General features: G+C 39.3%; 1 protein-coding gene across 1 annotated transcript in view; it reads right to left on the reverse strand.

The window, feature by feature from the left end:
- UNC13C (unc-13 homolog C) overlaps positions 1 to 25,120 on the reverse strand; it is a 1,075,146-nt gene that overhangs the window by 85,636 nt on the left and 964,390 nt on the right. The window contains exon 31 of the mRNA XM_075345771.1: positions 14,458 to 14,605. Within this exon, the coding sequence (XP_075201886.1) occupies positions 14,458 to 14,605 (148 nt within the window). The remainder of the gene's footprint in view (positions 1 to 14,457; positions 14,606 to 25,120) is intronic.

Genomic DNA, 25,120 nt, shown 5'->3' on the forward strand with positions numbered 1-25,120 from the left:
AAAAGGTGGAGGAGGAGGAGGTGAGTCAGCATGAGGAGAGCATGGGTATAGCTCCTCCTGGTGGGGATACAAAACCTTTGCCTGTTTGCAGCTTGGCCCACATGATACAGTTTATGTGTAAGTGTCAGTGGCAAGACCCTCACGGGATACACATTTTATCCAACAACCTTTACTGGTTGGCCACCTTTCTGGACCCACGGTACAAGGAGAAATTTCCTTCTCTCTTTTTGGGGTCACCAAAGGGTCGTACAATAAAATTCTTCAAGAGGGTCATTGTAGATCAGTTGATGAAAACATCACCCTCAGACAATACTTGTGGCAGAGTTACTGCCTCTTTTCAACACCAAGGATTAATGGTGAGAGACACCAACACCAGGTCCAACAGAGGTGGAGGGAAAATGTGCGCAAACTAGGCCATTTTCAATAAAACAGGACATGAGCAAGGGCTATCTGTGCCTGTAACAATGCCAAGGAGGGAAAAGTTGCACAACATGTTCAAGGGGTACTTAAGTGACCATACATGGGTGTCCAAGCTAAACATTTGGCCCGACCTCTCCTTATACACCTTGGAGGTGCTGGCCTGCTTGACTGCTAGTGTGATGTCAGAGTGTGCTTTCAGTTTTGCTGGGGCAATGATCACTGATAGTCGCTCCCGCCTCTCCACAGAAAATGCAGACAGGCTTTCTCTGATTAAATTCAGCAAGGACTGGATTTCTCCACAGTTTGCCATCCCTCCAGATGAGAGCAAGACAAACTAAATTCCCCAAATTGTTCATTTTGGCTACTGCTGTTAACGTTCATCCCTTGTCATATAAAGCCGTTTCTTTCCTGCGTCAATCATGACTCAGGCCATAGGGCTAATTATTGTAAACACTATGCACATTGTGCAGTGGCGGACAAAGTAAGACAGTACTCCTACTGAAGCCTAACTACTATTTGTAATTGGTGGCCCTTGTGATGGGAACTTTCTGCGTCAACCATGACTCAAGACATAGGGCTAGGTGTTGTAAACACTATGCACATTGTGTAGTGGCAAACAAACCAGGACAGTACTTCTACTGCAGCCTAACTACTATTTGTCATTGGAGGTACTTGTGATGGGGACTTCCTTTTGTCAACCATAACTCAGGCCATAGGGCTAATTTATTTTTAAACAATGCACATCCGTGTGACAACCGCAGTTTTTCCGTTCTGTATATGGTCCGTTTTACATTCGTGTGCCTTTCGTTGTTATTTAAGAAGGGTTACATACAGCCAAAAGCTAGACAAATAGATAGCTGGATAGATAAATAGCTGGATGGATAAATAGATAGATAGATAGATAGATAGATAGATAGATATAATGCCCCACTCCCCTGCATTTTGTAATCTTGCACCCTTTAGCGCCTTTCATGTGGCACTAAAGAATGCTTAGCCTTGTATTTAGCCAAAAAATAAATAATTAAAACAATGATGTGGACGCCCCCTTAATTTTTGTAACAAGCTAGTCTATAGCAGATGGCTTCAGCCTGCAGACCACAGCTGGCAGATTCACCTTGGCTGGTAATCCAAGACAAGTAAATAAATAATTTAAAACAAAAAACATGGGGTCCCCCCCTCAAATTGCATCACCAGCGAAGGTAAAGCAGATAGCTGTGGTCTGGTATTCTCAGACTAGAGAGGTCCATGGTTATTGCACCATCCCCAGCCTAAAAATAGCAGGTCGCAGCCACCTCAGAGGTGGCGCATCCATTAGATGCACCAATCCTGGTGCTTCGCCCCAACTCATCCCGTTGCCTTGGTGTGGTGGCAAGCGGGGTAATATATGGGGTTGATACCAGCTGTGAAATCTCACCTGGTATCATACCCTGGCAATAGTGATGTCATGGCATCTATCAGATACCTATATCGCTAACACAGTAAGTAATAAAAAAATAGACAACAAAAAATTTTTTTTAGAAAAAACAATCCCCAAAACATTCCCTCTTTCACCAATTTATTGAAAAGAAAAATAAATCCGGGTCCGGTGTAATCCAATAAGGGGGTCCCACGACGATGCATACCATACTCACTGTCCCAGTCAATGAAGAACAGAATCTTCCCCACTGGCTGGGAGAACAGTGCAATGACCTGAGCTAACATCATTAGGTCAGGCCAGATCACTGCAGGCATAATGAGCACTGACGTCATGAACTCCTGAGGTCAGTGCATATCACTGAGTTCTATGCCCACCACATTCTCACGCGAACTGTCCCGTGAGCCCATGATGTCACCACTAGTCACAGTCTTGAGCTGTCCATGAGACTTGATGTGAGAACGCGGCATCATGGAAGTCAGTGACAAGCACTGACGTCGAGTGCTGAGGTCACGAGTTCAGCGGAGATCATCACAGCCGGTAATGATCTGAGCTAACCTGCTAATGTCGGTGCTCATCATCCCGCAGCTGTTTGCACTGCTGTGTGAGTCACTGTTGGGCTGGCCTAGGCAGTGCAACATACACTGCAGGGGCACCGATCGACTGAAGTTCTTCCGTGTGGCTTCAGGGGATCCCAAAAACCATATGTGAGTCAGAAATGCATGCAGGCATATTCTTTAGGCTCTCTCTATTCAGTTTCATCACTTTCCCAACCATTTCAGCCTTTTCCTCAGGCCCCCAGACCTATTTATTGGGTCCAGCAGAGAATTACTCGCATTTCCCATTGACTTGCATTGTACTCGCTATTAAGAACGAATACATGAATATTACAAAGTAGTCATTACGAGAATAGTGATTCCAAATATTATGGTACTCGCTCATCTCTAATTAACACCTCTCTTTTATTTGTTTACAACTTGTTGCCTTGGAGATCGACCACCATTGCCAGACAGCAGAACATGCGCAATGCTTACAAGCGCATTCCGATTGAGTTTGTAAGCACTGTTTTGAAGTTGGCCAACACTGCTGGAACTGTGCCAGCACGGGACGTGATTATAAGCTTTTTTATTTTAATTGAGGCAAAGGTGGAATGACAACAGGTTCTCCAAGTTGTGGACAATTGTCTTTAACCTCTTTCCCACCCAGCTATTTTCCATTTTTCGTATTTTTCGTTTTGGTCCCCCCCCCCCTTCTGGCAAGAGCCATTACTTTTTCAGTTTTACATCAATATAGCCATATGAAGGCTTGGAGTTTTAGGGATAAGTTAAGCTTTTAAATGACACTGTTTAATCTGCCCTATATTGTACTGGAAAACAGGAAAAAATTCCGAGTGTGCAGAAATTGCAAAAAAAAGTGCAATTCCATGATTGTTTTTTTTTACTTTTCTCATTTACCATGTTCACTATATGGTAAAAATTACCTGACAAAATTATTTCCTAGGTAAGTATGAGTACATGGACACCAAACGTATAGTTTTTTTTTATTTAAAAAAAATTAAAATTCAGAAATTTGTTAAAAAAAGAATTGCTCTTTTGTCGCAATATTCCGAGACCCTCAGCAATCTCATTTTTCAAGATATGGGGTTGTGTGAGGGCTTATATTTTGTGCCATGAGCTGAAGTTTTGAAACATACCATTTTTGGGTAGATATGATATTTACATTGCTTCTCACTGCATTATATTGCAATGTTGCAGCAACCAAAAAACCATAATCATCGTGTTCATGATTTTTTTCTCCTTATGCTCTTTACAAATCAGATTAATTTATTTCAAATGTTGATAGTTTGGGCCTTTCTGAAAGTGATGATACCAAATGTGTATTTTTTCAATTGTTTTAGTTTCAAGGTAACAGAGTTTAACACTAGAACTACTGAGGTAGTCATTTTGACTACTTTGCACCATTTATTTCTATATAGGTGTCCCGAGTCCAGTAGTTCTAGTGTTAATTTGACCTTTTGTGTTTTTTTATTTTGTTTCATATTTTTTAAATCTTGTTTTACAATTTTTATTGTTTTTACTAGTTCCTTTAGGGCAGAGGTCCCCAACTCCAGTCCTCAAGGCCCACCAACAGTGCAGGTTTTTGGGATTTCCTTAGTATTGCACAGGTGTTAATGTAATTACCTGCCCAGGTGCTGGTTCCAACAGCAGTGCAATGCTAAGGAAATCCTGAAAACATGCACTGTTGGTGGGCGTTGAGGACTGGAGTTTGGGAACCCTGCTTTAGGGGACTTGAAGCTGATATAGTCTGATCACTTCTGCTGTACAGAGCAATGCTTCAACACTTGCATCAGCTATAACACTACTCTGCACAGCAGAAATGTTGATCTCCTATGAATGACAGCACTCAGCCGACATTCAGAGGTACTATGCCATGACAGTGAAAAAAGCAATCAGATGACCCCTAACTCTCACGATAACCTATCGGCACCCTGTATTCACATTACAGGGCTGCCGATGGGGTCAGGGAATGGAATACTCTGTGACGGCACACGTTATATCCCTTTGTCAGAGACTGACAATAGGATTTAACTGGTTAACAAGTGCGGCTGTATCTCCGATCCACCCATGCCTGTTAACTGCACATGTCGACTGATCAGATCAGCCTATATGTGTGGGGAAACATGCCGGCTCACTATGTGAATATGCATTAAAAGGAGACAGACACGACTTTGGACCTACTGGTACGTCCAAAGTCATGAAGAGGTTAACCTACAAATGTGGTGTTAATCTGTAGGTTAATAGCACTCTGATGCCACACTGAGAGCCCTGTTGCTGGAAAGAAATTATCTCTATTTCTCCTTGCAACCTTCGACTTTGGGTCATAGAGATGCAGTTTCAGTCTCCGCTCAGTACACAGTGAGCGATGGCGGTAACAATGCCCCAGCATTGATGACTGACATCCAGTTGATCATTGAATCAGTGTAGATTCGGCTGTTAGTTAGTGCTCGTGTGTAAATATAGCAGCTGCTCACTATGCACAGAGCAGTGACTGAAACCGTGCTGGCCCTGCCCCTATGACTGAAAACCTGAGGCTGCTAGGAGGAAAAAAGTTAATTCCTTAATGGCAGCGGAGCTGTCAGTGTGGTGGCTACACGGGGTTAGACCACTGTTAACCTGCAGATTAATCTCATATCTGCAAAGTAATAACCTTTTTTCATGACAAGTTCCTTTGAAGTGAATGTTGCTGGATGTATGGATGCCAGTGCCACTGTGCAGGGAAAACCCCCTAAACAAACCTTTATCCTCAGTATCAGTGGACGTACAAGCATTTGTCTATCCTTTAATCAGTATGTGATTAATTAGAAACCTACAATCAAATTAAAGTGGTTATCCAGTACTTCATATTGATGGTTATCCTTATGACATCAATATGAAACCGGTGGGGGTGTGACATACGGCATCCCTGCTTATTAGCTCTTCCTGGAGCTGGTGGGCGCCAGATGTGCTCAGTTGTAAAGCGAAATTACACAGCTCCGCCAACTGTATAGTGTTGCACCATCAAGGATCTGATATTAATATCAACCTCAAGACCCATCTCTTCCAACAAGCCTAAAACCTATAATAACCCGCAGTCCAGTACACCATTCCGCAACCAGCTCTGTCCTCATCTATTGTACCCTCACCCATTCCCTGTACACTGTGAGCCCTATCGGGCAGAGTCCTCTCTCCTCCTATACCAGTCTGTTTTGTATTGTTAATGATTGTTGTAAGTATACCCTCTTTCACTTGTAAAGCGCCATGGAATTAATGGCGGTATAATAATAAATAATAATAATAATATCCAAAGGATAGACCATCAATATAAATAACTTAACAACCTCTTTTACTGTTACCAGAAATGCTTTTTTGTGAGAAAAAATAAGAAAAACCCAAAGAAAAATAAGAAAAACCCAAAGAAAAAAAAGAGAAGGTTACAATAAAAGTGTTACTGGACTGTAGAAATAGTGCTCTTTGCAGTAGATGAGAAGCAATGAACGTTAATGAAGTGCAGATGTAGCATTTCAGAGTGGCCAAACATTTCTTTGCCATGGTGTTCATTCGAGGATAATACAAAGTAAAAAGCTAGAAAAATTGCATTACAATAGTGGCAAAGTGTGCCAAACATATCAAGGTAGAGTCTAATACATCTGCAAATTTCGCAAACTATTGTTTAATAATCATTGTAGCTGGGGTACACGTTACAGTTCAGATGGGTTTCTACAAAATGTAAGTTGCACTTATATTACATGTAACAAAAAAAAGAAATGGTTCCTTAACAAAGAAGATGTAAACAATTCCTCTGGCACCGGAGCGGAGCACTAACACATGGATTTTCTTGACAGGAGCGGCACTGGGTTAATGTAACAAATATAACAACATTGTATATTATTGTCTAGCAAATCTCCTGTAGAGGTAAAAAAAAAAATTTAGACAAGTTGTGGGATTTGATGATAGTGACGCTCATGGAAACATATTGGAAAATTAAAGCTCTTCTTTGGCATTTCAATCCACAAGAGACAAGCTTCCTCTGATAGGAGATTTGTCAAATGAAGATCCTACGTACCATGATTGATTTTATTGTTCCAAATTTTTTCTACTACTCTATATCAAAAATATATTCTAGTGACAGAATCAATAGTGAACCCCCCTTGAAGGAAAATATACTGTATATTTTTTAGTCAGTTGCAGAATGTATTGAGATCTTTATCACATTTTCGCCATGCAGAAAGAACAAAAGGGACATGTTTACGGTGGCCTTTTGTTACTTATTGTCTTTAACGCCACTTTATTGTTCAAAGTTATATTACTTAATATAAAACAATTAAATTAATTTTTGTAAATTTATTTTTTTATCCAAAAATATTTCTATGGTATTGTACTTTATTCTTCTTTTGGAAGTTATCATGTGTACCAGGCTAAATACACCTAGATGTGTTAGTGTCAATATTTTATATGTAGCATTTTAGATAAGTGTTGTCACTATATCAAGGTCATGCCGGTTAATTCACATTGAACACAACAATACTAATATATAAACCATATCAAATTCACGCAAACCCAAAGTAAGAAGAAGAAAATACTTCTGGGATAACTAATGGAAGGTAATTAGTTGTGTAAATCAAGAAAGATGCTCTTAATAGGGAATTCTAGCCAAAGTCATTTTCTAAAATGTCATATAGACATGTCAGTAAATGGTAATTAGTGCAGGCCCATATGCTCCGACCAGCACTGCTTTTCCAAATGAATGGGTTGCTGGTTGATTTTCGTCAGTTCACATTTATGTCACAATATTCTATTCAAGATTATAATTTAAAGGGCAAAATTGATAAAACATTTAAAAATGAGTGTGAAGGTATTCATCAATTTTATCTACCTTCTTTCCTATTTTTCGGTGCTGCAATCAAATGAACATTATCTTTGGAAAAAATGTAGTAATTATACCTTGCATCACAGGTAAACCCAATCCATTAAGCTGTGTGTAATAAATGAAATATTCTTTGACATCACTCGTTATATTGTTTGCTAATTATTAAACTAATATATTGCAAAGTGATGTATAGCGATTGTCCCCGCTCACTGTCCTCATTAGGGACCACTAATTTTCAAATCCGCCTTCGATATCAGTATGGTTTCTTTGAAGTGTGGGAAGAAGCACATGAAAACCCAACCCTTAAGTCAGTTTTGAACTAAGGAACTCAATACTGCTAAGCAAAAGTGCTAATGATAGAACACTCACACTACTAATATGGAAGGCTGCTAATATAAACAATGCTAGAATGATTGATGAGGATATTCATAAAATATAACGAATTGCCACGATGACTCTGGGATAGCATGGAACTAGGGCACCTAAGCTGTCCCTCAAGCTAGTGGGCTCTATGCTATCGCTATTCTCAGGGATACACATAATGGTGTTGATACCGGGGTCTATTTCCTAGCCCTACTCCTGACCAGTCCTATATATATATATGTATATATATATATATATATATATATATACAGTATATATATATATATATATATATATATATATATATATATATTCAATGATTTTCCTTAATCTAATATATAAAGCTGAATGTGTGAATGTATGTATGTATGTGTGTATGTGAGTGTGTATGTCCGGGATTGGCATCTGCACCGTCGCAGCTACAGCCACAAAATTTTGCACACTCACACGTCTGGACCCCGAGAGCGTCATAGGCTATGTTGTGAGGTGAAATTTTAGCCCCACGCGTTCCAATTTACCAATCAATTTTGCCCCTATCTACATAATGGGGAAATAGTGAAACAAAAAGTGTATCCGCACCGTCACATTTACAATCACGAAATTTTGCACAGACACCTCATGTGACCCAGGGAACGTCGTAGACTATGTTTTGACAGGAAAATTTAACCCCACGCTTTAAAGTTACTCTCTAAAAAATGTGCCTCCATTAAACTAAATGGAGCCTGGAACTACAGGTTATTAGTAAGAGCTGTGATTGGTTGCTATAGGAACAAAAGACATTCATAGGATAAGAAGCTTATATGTGAGGTAATAAGATGTTGGTGGGGAGACGGATAGACAGAGACAGACAGAGAGACAGACAGAGAGACAGACAGAGGGAAAGACAGAGGGAAAGACAGAGGGAAAGAGACAGACAGAGGGAAAGAGACAGACAGAGGGAAAGAGACAGACAGAGGGAAAGTGACAGACAGAGGGAAAGAAACTGACTGACATTCAGACAGGGACAGAGACAGGCAGACCGGGAAGGAGGAGACAGCCGGAGAGACAGACAAAGATAGATGGGGAAAGACACAGACCTTGATAGAGACAGACGGGGAAAGAAACACAGAAATCGAGACAGACAAAAAAAGAGACAGACAGAGACAGGCAGACGGGGAAAGAGACAGACCTGGAAAGAGACAGATGGGGCACATTACTTGGCCAATTTAGTTAAATCTGTGTGGAATATCTGTGGTGTTGAAATATATGTTGTGAAATGCTTCTATTAGCTTAGTTTTTGTCTTTTAATAATTACATTTCTATCTATTTGTTTTGTGATTTTTGTGTGCAGAATAAATTTTTGTTAATACATTCTATTTTGTTAACAACAGTCATTAACCCAGGCGAAGCCGGGTAGTACAGCTAGTATAATATATTAGCATATGCAACTTTAATGATGGCTCCTGCTTCCTGGCCAACACCCAAAAAGGCGGCAAGCAAGGAAGAATTCTCAACGTATGGACTGACCAACCGGCAGAGACTATGCAAATTCCTATACGTCCTGAGTTCAGCCTGCGATACTTGATTGGACTATATTTTGTCTACACCCTTTACTCCCCTAGAACTATAAAGGCTTTGTGAAAAGTAAACGGGCAGAATTCCTTTGGCGTCCGTCATGGAAGGAAGTTCAGAATAACCGATTTAAGTCTGTTATTTCTTCATGTATGCACACATGACATTATAATCTGAACACGACAGTCAGACCTTAAGAGCCACTTTGTAGTCTCACCTCAACAGCTACAGATAAAAACAGACAAAGAAAACCAAAACTTTGTCACACAGCATGCACACACATAGGTAAAGACAATAATAGATTCAGGCAGATACACAAGAGAAGAAAGGAAGCTACAATAAAACAGGGGTAAACTTCCACAACCACAACAAGCAAATAGCATAACTTTCAACAGAGTCTGCGACACCACACCGCACACACAGACAAAGAAACTATAGCTGGCATGGGTAGAAGATTTCATCCAGCTTAAATAGAAGTGGAGCAGATGTGATTGGACTCGCCACCACATGTCATCAAAGGAACCTAAGAAGCAGATTAGCAGAAATTAACTCTTGCTAGCCTGACTATGAATCAGCACACAGCAGGTAGATGCCCAAGTCTGTCTATGTTGATCCCAGACACCAGAGAAACCACTGGGTGGACTGTAAGAAGCTGCAATGTGAACAGAGCCTGACACTTCCATGACAGTCTTGCGAAGTTTGTGCAAAACTCCATGTAAGAAGAATATTGAGGTAAGTATGGCCCTCTTCTGTAAAAGTTGAGTGACCACAATGTATGATACAGGCTGACGGAATATGTCTGCTTAGATAGTCTTTTAGAAATTATTTAATGAAGTCATGCATAGTAAAGAAGAAGACATTAAAATAATAACGCAAAAATCACAAACGCGTTCTACCAGCAGGGTGAAATAAGGGGGAACACGCAGGCAAAAATGTAAACTATAGCAATAATGCCAAACCAAAACTAAAAGTTAGCATGGATACACATCACCATACCAAATTATCAGAATTGTACACCAGTGTTAACTGCCAAGAACTGCAGGGACTCTTAAGCAACTAATTGGGGAACTTTAATCTCCATTAAAATGGAGCAGCAGGGTGCATGCTCAACAGCTAGTCCATCCATTCTGTATAGGCTTTACTTGGCTTTTCCAGCAGCCACATAGAGAATAAATGTTGTGGTAGTTGGGCATCTAACCTGCCACTCCACTTTATAATAGGGGTAAAAATTCACTGTCAAGGACCAAAATCAATGATCGGTGTGGGCACTAACAATGGGTCAAGCCAGCGATCATCAAGTTATCACTTGCATTCACTAGTCAACTGCAGTAGAAGCACCTAGTGTATTGTATTGTATTGTGTAGGAAGTTTGGTTGGAGACATTTAGATGCACCAGACAGTTCCTTAACCATTTACACTACAAATGTCATATCTGCCAAATATATGCTCTTTAGACATTTTTACACCTACCTCTACATTTTTTTTAAAAGTGTTTGGAAAATGTAATGTGATTAAGAAGACTAGTAAAAAGTCACAAAAGTATAACAGTTATAAATCAGGTTTTGCATTAAATATGGTGTAAACTTATGCCGTTAATGAAGTTGAAAAAAATGTGTTTAGCATGAGAAATGTGTCCAACATGAGCCTTGAGTTGCACTAAAATTACCTCACTTAGCTGACAAAATATTTCCTACTACGTGTAGGGAATGATATAAATCAGTAAATATCTCAGCATAAGAAATGTGAATGTTTTAGAAAATACTGAACACTACAACTCCAATTTTAAAAAAAGTTGGGACACGGCATAAAATGTAAAGAAAACAAGGATACAATGATCTATGGCTAAATTTTATTCACAACAGAACATAGAAAACAGATTAGAAGGTGAAAGTTAGACTTGTTTCTATTGCAGTTGAAAATATTAACTAATTTAGAAGCAACATAACTCAAAAACGTTGGGGCAGGGCTATGTCTACCATTGTGTAGTATCCGGCCATAATATTTTATTTTGATTTGTAAATATCTGGGAGGTAAGGAGACCAATTGCTAGAGGTTTGGTGAGGGGAATGTTGTAGGATTTTAGATGCTCAACAGTCCTGGGTCTTCTTTGCCAGATTTCCCATTTCTTGATGGGCCATGTTTTTTGGTGAAAGGTCTGGACTGTAGGAGGCCACGTCATCAGCTGAACTTTTCTTCTGTGAAGCCATGCTGTTGTGTTTATAGTTTATCATTCTAGTGCTGATATATGCAAGTTCTCTGGAATAGACATTGTCTTCTTGTAAGCATATGTTGATCTAAAACATCTAAAAAATGCTCAGCATTGATGGTGCCTTTCAAGATGTGTAAGCTGCCCATGCCATAAGCACTAGTAACACAACCCCATACCATACGAGATGCAGACTTTTGAACTGTGCGCTAATAATAAGCTGGATGGTTTCTCTCATGGTGTTGGTGGTTTCCGTAGAAAATGTCACATTTTTATTAATTTGAGCACTTTTTGATTTAATCTCATATCTTTTTTTAATGAGCTTTGGCCCAGAGAAGTCAGCATTTCTGTATTGTGTTGATATATGGCTTCTTCTTTACGTCATAGAGCTTTAACTTGCATTTGTGCATTGCACAGCGAACTCTGTTCACAAAAAATGATTTCTGAAAGTATTCCTGAGCCCATGCAGTCATTTTTATGACTGAATCAAGTTTATTTTTAATGCCATGCTGCCTGAGGGCCTGTAGGTCATGAGCAACCAATATTGACTGTTAGCCTTGTTCCTATGGATTTCTTCAGAATCTGTGAATGTTTTGTTCTTATGTACTGTACATGGTGGGATAAGTTTCTGCAAAATTACATTGAAGAACATTTTTCTGAAATTATTCTACAAGTTTTAGATGCAGTTACCATAGATTGGTGAACATCTGACTAGTTTTGCTTCTGAAAGACTCTGCCTCTCTAACGTATAGTTTTTATACACAGTCATTGTGACTTAGTTGTATACCAACATTAGAGAAGGTAGAATCGTGGCACATGCTGTTGTATAGAAATCTTTGCTTTATTATATATGCATTAAAGGTGAGCGGATCTGAGATCAGATGCTGGCACTCCAGAAGACGACAGCCATTTCACGCTGCTGCACTTCTACGGGTCCGGGAACCTGCTCACCTTTTATGTATTTATAATAAAGCAAGGACTTTTATACAACAGCGTGTGCCATGATTTTACCTTCTGTTATGATGATCTTCGCTGGACTGGTTCTTTTCTGGTGAGCACCGCTGTACAGAGCCTTGGTGGTTATTGTTGCTCCTCCTGTCCCTCGCACTATTGAATCTAGTGGCACGGTGGTGCGGTACTGCATCTGTTTCCCTTATTAGCTGTTTATCAACCCCCCAGCTATTTTCCAATAAGACTGTTTACTTTTCCAGCCTTTTGTTAGTCATGCCTCAACTTTTTTGAGATGTGTTTCTGCCATTAATTTCTAAATACGTTTTTAGGGTTTTTCAGATTAAATTGAAAAAGGTTTAGCCTTCAACTTATGTGTTCTCATTTTTTATCTATGTTCTGCTGTGAATAAAATATGACTATAACTTATTTCCAAAACCGAAAGACCTCACTCATCAATAAAATTATTAATACTTTATTATTTCATCAATGTTTAGAAAAAAAAAAAAGCACACCCAGTGATTGTGGACACACACAGGGGCATAAAGGAGGATTTTGGGAGCAACCTAGGACTTAACCCTTATGTTCTCCTTTAAGAGGTACAGCTCCTATATAACCCACGGGGTAATATGCACAAAAGTGTACACACAGGCGCCACAGTTTTCTCTGGGCACCCCCGTTCAGATTCAATAATCCTAAATGCACCCTCAATAAAAAGTATTTGCCACTAGCAGGGCCGGGAATTGGAGGAGGGGGGAGAAAGCATTCTCTATGGGATTCCTATCTCACCCTATAGACCTCACTCCTGCCTACCAACGGAGGGTGTGACGCCGTAACTGTTTTGGGCGCCCCCGTTCCACGTCGGCTGACCCTTGATGCGCCCTGACTCCAAGTGGATAATACTAAAAATGGCACAACATTCGTACGTGATTTAAGGTGATAAAGTAATGAACCCACAACCTGTGATTTGATAGCATAAATATCCTTTCTCACCAAAATTGAAATTGAAAGTCAATATGCTATCACTTAAATCCGTACTTTCTTGTAACCATTAATACATGGAAACACACAGAACTTCCAACTATGCAGGTATGTTAAACAAGCACTTAGATAATAGATTCCTCAATTGTGCATTTATATTTAAACAAATACCTGCATATTATGAAACCAACAACAAAAATTGAATTTCCAAGGGGGAATTATTGAATTCCCAATTACTTCCCTTTTAGATGTATCTTTTCAAACCGCCTCGACGCGTTTCCCCTTCATTTTAAATTCAAGGATCATCAGGAGGCAAAGAATCCTAGTTGTTAGATGTAGTGATCCATGGCGTGTGCCATGATTTTACCTTCTGTTATGATGATCTTCGCTGGACTGGTTATTTTCTGGTGAGCACCGCTGTACAGAGCCTTGGTGGTTATTGTTGCTCCTCCTGTCCCTCGCACTATTGAATCTAGTGGCACGGTGGTGCGGTACTGCATCTGTTTCCCTTATTAGCTGTTTATCAACCCCCCAGCTATTTTCCAATAAGACTGTTTACTTTTCCAGCCTTTTGTTAGTCATGCCTCAACTTTTTTGAGATGTGTTTCTGCCATTAATTTCTAAATACGTTTTTAGGGTTTTTCAGATTAAATTGAAAAAGGTTTAGCCTTCAACTTATGTGTTCTCATTTTTTATCTATGTTCTGCTGTGAATAAAATATGACTATAACTTATTTCCAAACCATTCCATTGTTATATTCTTTACAATTTACAAAGAGTTCCAACCTTCTTGGAATGGGGAATGTATATTACAAATAGGGCTAACTATGATAACTATGATAGGAATATATATTTTGCAGCAGTAAAGGTATTTTACTCATGTAACAATATAGTTGTATAACTCATTTCTGGCTGTAACAACTTCTAATTTGTTGGGAAATTATTTTTAGGATCCTGGAGACAAAAACAATAAAACACTTTCAGCCCATATTCAAGAAAGGAGGTGAGGAGAGTTCTGCCCATTCATTAATGACAATACCCATAATTTACTGACTGCTAATGAAAAGAACAGGAGGAGAACGGCTTTAGACACTGCTGTTTATCTCCACATCTTCACTAGATGCCGCAGATTTTAATTATTAGGAAGAATATAAATGAACTCCACTTACCTTGGGATGTCTGCGTTTCTATAAATTTTTTTATCAAAGCATCAGTAGTTTGCGTGTAGAGGCTGAGGGCGTATTTCAGTGATTGTAGGTCCTGGCTCTTCTCCAGGAAATTCTTCTTTAACCCACTTCCCCCAGCGTGAAAGTATTGCTACAGTAAAAAAAAATATTAGCCGATATTAGCACTGCAATATATCTTTTAGAAAAGTCATTTATCCAGAAACAATTAGTTACACAAGTAATGTAATCTTAAAAGGTTTGTCTATAACTATCATACTGATGAGTAATCTTTAGGATAGGTCATCAATATCAGATTGGTGGGAGTCTGACACCGGTCACAGACAATGATTGGCTATGGCGGAGAATAAATGTAGCAGTGCACAGACCGGAACACCATAGCTCCTCCATACATTGTTAAGCAGCCACATTCGGCTTAACAAGTTAACATCCTGGCAGAAATGTTATCAAAATTATAATCAAGCCATTAAACTTAAAGCCATTACTTCAAAAGTATGGTAATAGGGCTACAATTGCACAAATTAAAATATAAAATATGAAAACAGAGCACCACATAAGGTGATATAGTCTGCAAAAAAAGATGGTGGTGCTAGAAGCTGTGAAGCAGCATTGGTGTCACTCATTGCTTCTATCTCCGCTCCTGATGAAATCTTATTTTACAATTATAAGAAGTGGTGGAGATAGAATTGGGATATGAGCGCTGCTTTCAACTCTTCCAAAGCTTCTATCAGCATTATGGAACCAGGACATCATCAAAGGGCAGCAATGCAAGAAATTGTAGTAACTGCAGCACCGCCTCTGATAACATTATACGTCAGGTGGCAGGGAAGTGAGTGCAGCCCCGGCCTTCTGTTATGTCCTGTTTGAGGCTCCTCTCAAATGAATCATCACAGTGCAGTAAAACACATAGGGATTAGCTAATATAGGGACAATAGTAGGGTATTGTATAATAAAGCTAATTGCAAAAGTACTTGGGGTGTAAAGATAGATATTTAGAAAGCACATTTTAGGTACTGGACCACCCCTTTAACAGTATTCTTACCTTTTAGTTCAGATAAAAGTAAAAATTATAGCTCTTCACATCCAGCCGAATATATTTCCACATAAAGCACAAAACTGTTATTGTTAGCAACACAATGGCCTTAGATTGTGTGTAGAAAGGGTGCACTTGAAAAACACTTATGGAGCATCTATTTCTCACATAGACAGGCCGGGAAAGAAAACCATTGAATGTCTTGCTCAATCAAGTGTTGCTGTGACTGAATATAGAACCTAAGGCACTGATGTAAGAAATTCATTTTTGTTTAGTTTTATCTTATATTATTGATTGGATATTTGCTTTAGTCTATAAAAATCATTTCGTTTGCTGCAGCTAGATTATGCCATCAGTATGGAGTCAAAAAGGACAGGGAATAAATATGGCAGCATATGTGTGATCTTATGCATGCCTTCCATTATCTTCAATTACTGTAACTTATCTCTATTTGTATTAATGTGAGCTGAGAGTAACGTATTTTCTGGTGTATAAGACAACATTTTAAACCCTGAAAATCTTCTAAAAAAAGGAGGTCATCTTATACACCGGGGGTCCTCTTATACGGCGGTGCACAGTGCTGCATGAGCCCATTGTTTAGTAATGCCCTCCTACCGATCCCCTTATTGTCTCCTATTATGCCGTTGTTTACACACAATAAACATTATTCTCACCTCTCCTCCGTTCCGTGGTGCCTTCAGCTTCTTCTGGCAGACTGCCGGCCCATAGACCCCTCCGCTATAATGTCCTATACACGGGGCCGTCGCCGCTGCTGCTGTCATGGCTTTACAGGAGTTGAATGCTTGGCGGTACCGTAAAGCATTCAACTGCAGTAAAGCGCTGACAGCAGCTGCGGTGGCCCAGTGTACAGGACACGATCATGGAGGGGTCTATGGACCTGTGGTCCACAAGAAGCACTCCTCCATGATCGCAGCCCTACACAGGGCTGCTGCTGTCAGCACTTTACTGCAGTTGAATGCTTTACGCCACCACAAAGCATTCAACTGCAGTAAAACCATGACAGCAGACAGCAGCTCGTGCATTGGATGCCATCACAGAGGGGTCTATGTGCCTTGTGGTCTACAAGAAGCAGCTGAGGTCACCGCGGCAACGGAGGAGAGGTGAGAATAATGTTTTTTTGTGTGTAAACAACGGCATAATAGTGGACAAGAAGGAGACCGGTAGGAGAGCATTACTAAACAATGGGCTCATTCCTACAAGAGGGGACAAGGATGGGCACATTCCTAAACAATGGGCACATTACTGCAGGGGACATTACTAAACAATCGGCACATTACTCGGGTTAGCTTATTCTCGATTATATACGGTATATCCTAAACTCTATATTTTAACTGGAAAAGTTAGGGGTCGTCTAATACGCCCAGTCGTCTTATACGCCGGAAAATATGGTAACATTATTATTTCACATTTCTGATTACACTTTGGCCTATGTAAGAATTTTCAGATCAAAAACAAAATGGTAATAAAACGTCAAAGTGAAGATAATTTTAAACAGGGGCGTACAGTAGCCATTGAGGGTGTAGATATTGCAACTACAGCCAGGCCATGGTTCATATTATTGAAATATCATGTGGATTCTGACGCAGATCCCCCACTGAAATTCAGTTTTTTTTCTGCCTCCTATTGATTGCAATAGAAAAGCAATTCTTAGTTTATGCCCCGCACATTTTGCAGTGTGCAGATTTGAATTAGATGGAGCAGTAAAATATAATTGACATGGAAATTCGTGGCTCAGAAACTTTTACAAGTAGCAATATTGGATTATCTGTGCTGATTGGTGCTAAATCCACAGGTGGATCTGAGAAATGTCTAACTGCACATCCAAAACAGAAATCCAGGAGTGAGTCTCAGATTCCTGCTACGGATTTTGCAGCACATTTTTCCAATAGTAAAATGTACTGTGTTATCATGCTCTTATAAATGATGCATATCAGATAGAGAGCCCTTAAAAGGAGTCTGTCACAATGTTTTTGCCATCTAATCTGAGAGCAGCAAAATGTAGACCAACAAGACAAAACAATCACTGATCTCGGGGAGACCAGCCAGAGAAAACACTGCCGGCAGCCAATGAGGGCACTCAACACAGTGAAATTTCACTGTGTTGAGCACCGTCGTTGGCTGCCGGCAATGTTTTCTCTGGCTGGTCTCCCTGAGATCAGTGATTGTTTTGTCTTGCTGGTCTACTAGGCATTGCTCCCACCTAGCCAGAATCCTACTCCACACTGATGAGGGGCAATACCCCGAAACAGCTGTCTGTGGATGGATACCTGGCCTTGGTATTTCCCTTGTCATATCTTTAAACTTGTCAAAGAGTTGGATATTGACTAAAAGGGCCACTTAATATGGTGGTTATGGTGGTCTCCTAAAAAGAGCCACTCCTTGGCTAGGTCCTTCCCGGAGGGATATCTGGCTAGTTTCTGTGTCGAGACTCCTAACAGAGGCTCCACAGGCTTTTTTGATTTGCAGCATAATGTAGAGACAGAGATCCTGATTTCAGTGATGTGTCACTTGCTGGGCTGCTTAGTGTAGTTTTGATAAAATCACTACTAATTAGCAGTAGATTATCATTAGAGGACTGCTTGGCGTGCTGCCAGGTAGTCGAGCATATTCATGAGGATTGTATAAACACAGCCCCACCAATGATTGGCAGCTTTCTGTGTACACTGTATATGGGCAGAAAGCTGCCAATCAGTGGTTTGGGTGGGGTTATAGAGCTCCACATTCAAATAACTGCTAGATCTGCAGCAGAGAAAATGGTGATGTTATCAAAAGAACAGCAAACAGCTTAGTAAGTGACACATCGCTGGAATCAGGGTCTCTGCCCCTACATTATGCTGCTCTCAGATGGGGGACAAAATCCTGGTGACAGATTTCCTTTAAGGGTTTGTTCTAAAGCCCATTAGCCTGATGCTAATCATCTGATTATAAAGCTCTGTTCCCAGATGTATTAGTTCTTTCCAGCAGTTTTCTATGGTTAGAATCATATAGCATGTTGCACTATTCTATTCAGTGGAAAAAAAAGAGAAAATCTGACACTCCTTATTGAAGGTCTATGTGAAAATAAAAGCAAATTGATTGAATTTTTGACAGATTTGATAAAAGGCTCATAATGGATCATGATTGATTCATTATATAAAGACCATTTGTTATATAAAAATAATGGAAAAATAGAAGTTGTTATACTGGTATGGACACAGCCTACAAATACGGTGATATTTTACCCAATTTATTTATTTAGGAATCTATTCAAGATTTCTGTGGAAGAAAAGACAAAATGGACATCCTTTATGTTTTAGTGACTTGTTTAAGAATACCTTTAGCCTTTTTAGACCTTGTTTGTGAATACATCAGCCACAGAGAGCATCCATGACTTCAGAAAGGATGAATGAGAGTCATTGTCACTAATATAAGCACAACTTTTATTTCAATACAAAAATATTAAAAATCAATTTGCATGAATTCAGGCACATCCACATGGATTTTCATAGAATGCCCAGCAAAGATCACATTGCATGGTATATAGCGTAGTTTGGCTATATACGCTGAGTATTTGGTGTAAAGAATTTCTGCAACAAATCTGCATCTTCTGGCAGAAAAATGCACCAAAAGCGAGGTGCGTTTTACAAATCGTTTTTCACAATGAAAACAATGGGTGGAAGGGATGAAAAACGCACCAAGGATTGACATGCTGCAGCTTATTTTCTGCACCAAATCTGCAAGGAAAAATTAAGCAACATGTTCACAACAATTCAGAAGTCTCATTGACTTTGCTGGCGTAAGGATAAGTATGCAGTTTTGTGACAGAACTTGACCAAAAAGTATGTAAAAAACGCATTGTGTGCACATGGCTTTAATTAGGAAAGCCTATCATAACCTGTGTAAAGCTAAGGCAGGAAAGCAGCAGCTGTATTAGTGTGAATCATCAGAAGAGAAAAGCCTAAAAGATTGGACAAATACTGCACACAGTCTTGTGTTGTACAACTGCAGGAATGGAGAAAATGAGTGTTGTATTTTGTAAGCAACACAGAAAATCAATTGTTAAATACAGAGAATCAAACAGTGATAGAAGAGGATCTGGCAGCAGCGCCAAACTCCATGTGACTGATCAGTGATATGGTATTTCTGGCATCTGTGTTGCAGCATCTTAATTACAGTTACACTTTTTTCTTCATTCTAAATGCACTAGAAAGCAGCCAGCTAAAGATGAGCGAACCCGTGGAACCTCAGGTTCTGCTGGTCTAGCTGAACTTTTTAAAGTTTGGTTTTGGACCCGGATCTGACCTGAACTTTATATGAAGTCACTTACTGGCAGTTCAGATATCCGCCTATTTGCAGCCAGCCATGTTCAAACACTGCAGCAGCTCGCACTTGGCGAAGCACAGTGCATACACGACCACAGCGATGCTCGCACTACTGGTTTGTATTCATAAAGCACCCGAACTTTGTTTTCAGGAAGAGTCTGAATTTGTACCAACCACTAAACTTTTGGTTCACTCAACTCTACAGCCAGCGATAGAAAAATATCTGAAATCGGCGTCAGAGACTGTGCTTGATAGTGACTGTACTGAGTTTTCTGTAATGAGAATTGCATGTGCAATCCTTTTAGTGAATGGGGGAATAATTGTTTTTTACAAATACAAAAAAAATTTCCACCAAATACAGACATTTAACTATGCCATTGACATAACTATGAGATTTAACTATAGTATTTCTTGTAATGTCCTTTTTGACAAGGGTTGAAAAATTGGGGTAGAAAAGATAGTCAAAAGTTAATTATAGTGATGTACAAAATGTATGGTAAAAAAAAAATTGGCAATAGATAGTGTAAAAAAAAAAAACACATCTCATAAGAATCTGGGAGCAACTAGCAGCAATAGAAGCACAACTACCTCTGGCACAAACCATCAGGCTGTTAAACTACAAATGACATAATAATTGGTCTTTTTTGCCTCCGTCAAGCATAATAGTGGCAAGGAAACAGAGGGCATTATAGAATATTCACAGATATTTCACAGCAGGATAATGGTACCTCTGACAGTGACACAATCAGTTTGAGTCAGTGTTACTCAATGAATAGTTTGCCTGATCATAAATGAGTAAGAGAGATAATTTACCTACAGCTTTAGTTTTAAAAAAACATAAAAGTCTATGTACTGTATTATTAAACTCTCTAATAAATGTAGTCTAGGAATTCATAGACACATATCAAACAAATTATGCAGATCACATTAACATGAATCCACAAAGTATGTAACACATAGGGTTCTCTTAGCTGATTGTGTTTGCAATTCCCAAGGAAAATAGTAGTCTATAAATGTTTATTTAACGTGACATAGCTCAAAGGGGGTGAATGGTTTGCCATCATAGACTATACAATGCTCCTCTTATCAAAGTAGCTGCTAGTGGATTATTTGAGTCGACAATTTATAAATGAAAAACATGGTAAATGAGAATGATGGGTTTTTTTGGCCGTCATGTTTTTCTTTATCCTCAAGACAACATCAAAATATCAATTCTCCTAGATATACTAGCACACGATGTTTGAAGAAGCTCGGCAAGGAGATTGTTCCATGCATCTTGAGAACTAACTACAGATCGTCTGTTGATATAGCTCTACTGAAACCCTTATGTCTCTTCATGGTAATCCCAGACAGACTTAATTTGAGATCAGGGTTCTAAGGGGGCTATATCATCATTTTCAGACCCCATCGATTCTGTCTGAGAATAAGTGAATAAGATCTGTGGTTAGTTCGCTAAGGTGTTTGGAACAACATCACTGCCAAGTTCCTTTAAAAACTATATCCTGGTGTGCCTAAAAGAATAGCTATTTTGAAGGTGTTTTGAAGGCAAAATGTGGTCACAAGAAATGTTGAATTGATTTAAATTTCACTTTTGTTCATTTAAACTGTGTTTTGTTAATTAATAATAATAATAATAATAATAAAAAAAACTATTAAAAGGGAATTTGTCAGCAGGTTTCTGCTATGTATATTCTGAAGACAGGACAGTGTGCTGTATGGGTTAAAACTTAGAACTCAGGTCTGAGCTGTTGTCCACTTGTAATGTTTGTTTTAGCACTAGGACCTTCTTATTGCTTGTACACAGTATTTTGTGAGCCCCTGTCCGACACCCCCCCCTGTGATTAGTAGCTCCTCATTGTCTATAGACATTGTATACAGAGTTTAATGTGGGAGGGGGAAGCTTTTTCAGCTTTGCTGCATTGCTAAGTCTAAAAACTCTGATTGTGTCAGAACAGCTGTTCCCAGTCAACTAAGTGATACATCATTGCATTCAGGGTCTCTTTGCCTACATCATGCTTCTCTCAGATGAGGTAGCAAAAACCTGCTGACAGATTTCCTTTAACAGTTCTATTTTTGAATGCATTCTTACCTTGCAGCGTTTTTCCCTACCTTCCTAAAATTTTTGGGACAGTACTGCACAACTATTACAGGCTCTCTTCCTGCACTTGTTAGCACTTCCTTCCTGACAGACTGCAATGAGCGTTTGTTCTCAAAATAGCTGATATTGGAGAAGTATGTGATAATAGCTACAGTGGCACTTATCTTCTTACCAGAAGACGCTGCCTCCCTCTTTCCTTCCATCACCAAATGCAATTGCTTTTATGCCAATGAGCTCCATGGTGACCCTGGGCTGAATAATGGCCACGGGGTCATTCAGGTATGGTGGCATGTGAGGTTCTGTCTTCAGCAGGACCTTACATGCCTCATGACTGTTTGATTCAGTGATCTAATACCCTGCAATGTAAAAGCATGGCAGCTTGTTGGATCAGAAATCAGACCAGAGAAGACCAGAGAAAGATGATGACTTGTGATGGGTGGACTTGCAGATAACAAGGATCGGCAGGCCTAACAGGGTTAAAAAAAGTCCCAGTTTCAGCCCGGGAATGGTCCTGGTTATTTGGTCAGACACCTGTTCTCATGTAAGTCTAAGGGGACCAGAATCCGGTGATTGAAAATGGTGGTATAAGGGGGATAGGGGCAAACACTTTGCACTTACCGAGTCTCCGATACAACAGCAAAAACAATTATATCAATAAATACATATATTTATGGAAAAAATAAATAGAGTTTACATTTGATATCACAGTGTTCAGAACAATCTCTGGATCCATAAAACTTTCACACTAGTTCACCCCTTCAGTGAACAACATAAAAAATAAATAAAAAAAACTGACAAAAAAAAATGTTTTTTCATCATATCGCCCAAAAAAAAGTTAAATAAAATGCGATAAAAAAGTAAAGTGAGCAAAATGCATTGCTGCTTCTTTCTAGAAAACACCCAAGGAGTAAAAATTGTCACTACAGCTATAGATAAATTAAAAAAAAGGGTCACTTGTGGAGGGGTTCTTCTGTTCTGACACTTCGGAGCTGTGTATATGGAGTCCGCAATCACACCTGTGTTGTCAATAAAATTACAGCACCCGCAGATGAATTGATTAAGGGGTTTAGTTTGTAAAATGGGGTCACTTATGGGTGAGTTCTGTTGTTCGGGCACGTCATAGGCTCTGTCAATGTGAGATGGCACTTGCAAATCATAGCAGCAAAATCTGCACTACAATATGGCGCTCCTTCCCTGTTGAGCGCTATGCTGAGCCTGAAAAGTAGTTCACAGTTACATGTAGGGTATCAGTGTACTCAGAAAAAATTGTACAACAAATTGTAAAGTCCATTCTCTCCTGTTACCCTTGTGAAAATTAAAATTTTGGGGTCATAGCAGCATTTTTTGGGAAAAATGTAATGTTTTATGTTCAGGGCTTAATGTTATAAAATTCTGTAAATCTGTGGCTTCAAGGTCCCCACAACAAGTCTCAATGAATTTCTTGAGGGGTGTAGATTCCAGAATTGGGTCATTTGGGGGGTGGGGGGGGGGTGTTTCTACTGTTTAGGCACATCAGATACTCTAGAAATGCGTCAAGTTGTCCGCTATCTATTCTAGCCAATTTTACGCTCCAAAGAGCTAATGATGCTTCTTCCCTTCAGTGCCCTGACATGCGCTCAAACAGTAGTTTTCCACCACATATTGGGTACCGGTATACTCAGGAGAAATTGCACAACAAATTGTGCAGTGCATTTTCTCCTTTTACCCTTGTAAAAATGAAAAATTTGGGGCTAAGGAACATTTTTGTGGGAAAATTTAAAATTGTCATTTTTTCCTTCCACCTTACTTTAATTCCTGCGAAGCACTTTTTTAGAATGTTTTTTAGAATGGTGTCACATTTGGGCATTTTTTGTCACTTAGGCCCCTTAAAGTCACTTCAAATGGGATGTGGTCTCTAAAAAAAATGGATGTGTAAATTTTGTTGGAAAAATGAGAAATTGCTGATAAAGTTTTAACCCTTAAAACTTGCTAACAAAAAAAAAAATATGTTTAAAACATGGTACTGATGTAAAGTAGTCATGTAGCAAATGTTATTTCTGAAAAAAAAAATTGTGATATAACGCCCTGGTTTAAGGGCATAAAATTAAAAATTTGAAAATTGCTAAATTTTTAAATTTATCATTTTTTTTATATTATCATGAATAAAAACCAAACATATCCAAAATTTACCACTAAAATGAAGTACAATGTGTCATGAAAAAAACAAACTTGGAACTACTGGGATCCTTTTAAGTGTTCCAGAGTTATTACCTTATAAAGTAACACTGGTCAGAATTGAAAAATTGGCTTGGTCAGGAAGGTGAAAACAAGCGTCAGGGGGAGAGATTTAACACTTCTATTTTTAAAAGAATTCTTAGGGTATGTGCGTACGATTCGGGCACGCTGCATTCTAGATGCAGCATGTCTTCTCTTGCAGAGAAGGAGAAAGCAGTGTCAGTGCCCATGATCAGGGTTCTGGGAGCAGTACATTTTGCTGTGCTTTTCCACCGAGAACACTCACGTCTTCACAAGCATAAATCAGGTGTTAGGCACTCGTAACGAGCAGATGGATGCTTGGATAGGCATGACTTGAGTACCAAGTATACTGGACATCAATGGGGGATTCAAGCATTTTTCCAGCAAATCTTCATCAACCCGAGCATGGTAGTGCTCACTTATCACTAATTACCAATGGTTCTGTGTGTATGGGAATTGTGGTCAACTTGTCTTAACCGGCTATTAAATGCCAACTGGCACCATCATGTAAATGCACCTTTAGTAAGTGCCACAAAACAACGATAAAAATGGCCAACCCCTTTAATGACTGCTTTTTGTTCTTCTAAAGACCTAATTATGGTAGGACGCTTAACATACAGATGAGGCTCCGCATGAATACTTTTTGATTTGTAAGGGAGTGAACTATACGTCATTATTTCTCTGACAATTCTTGACATTTCTATGACTATTAAATCCAATTCATTGCAACTGCCAAAAGGCTACTGAAATCAGAGGCCTATATACAGTAGGTACAGTATGGCCCTAAAGGCTTCTACAGGTTCAGCAAAATGGCTTTGTATATAGAATGTGCACAAACTTTCTAATGTATCATGTGCACAAAGCATTACAGTGACCCAAATGGAAGTATTAAAAATGAAGAATAATGTCTAAAAGTTACTGAGAAAGCACATAAATGCATCCCCCAAAGCAAAAATAGTT

This window comes from Anomaloglossus baeobatrachus, chromosome 4, assembly GCF_048569485.1.
Source record: "Anomaloglossus baeobatrachus isolate aAnoBae1 chromosome 4, aAnoBae1.hap1, whole genome shotgun sequence".
NCBI classification, from domain to species: Eukaryota; Metazoa; Chordata; class Amphibia; order Anura; family Aromobatidae; genus Anomaloglossus; species Anomaloglossus baeobatrachus.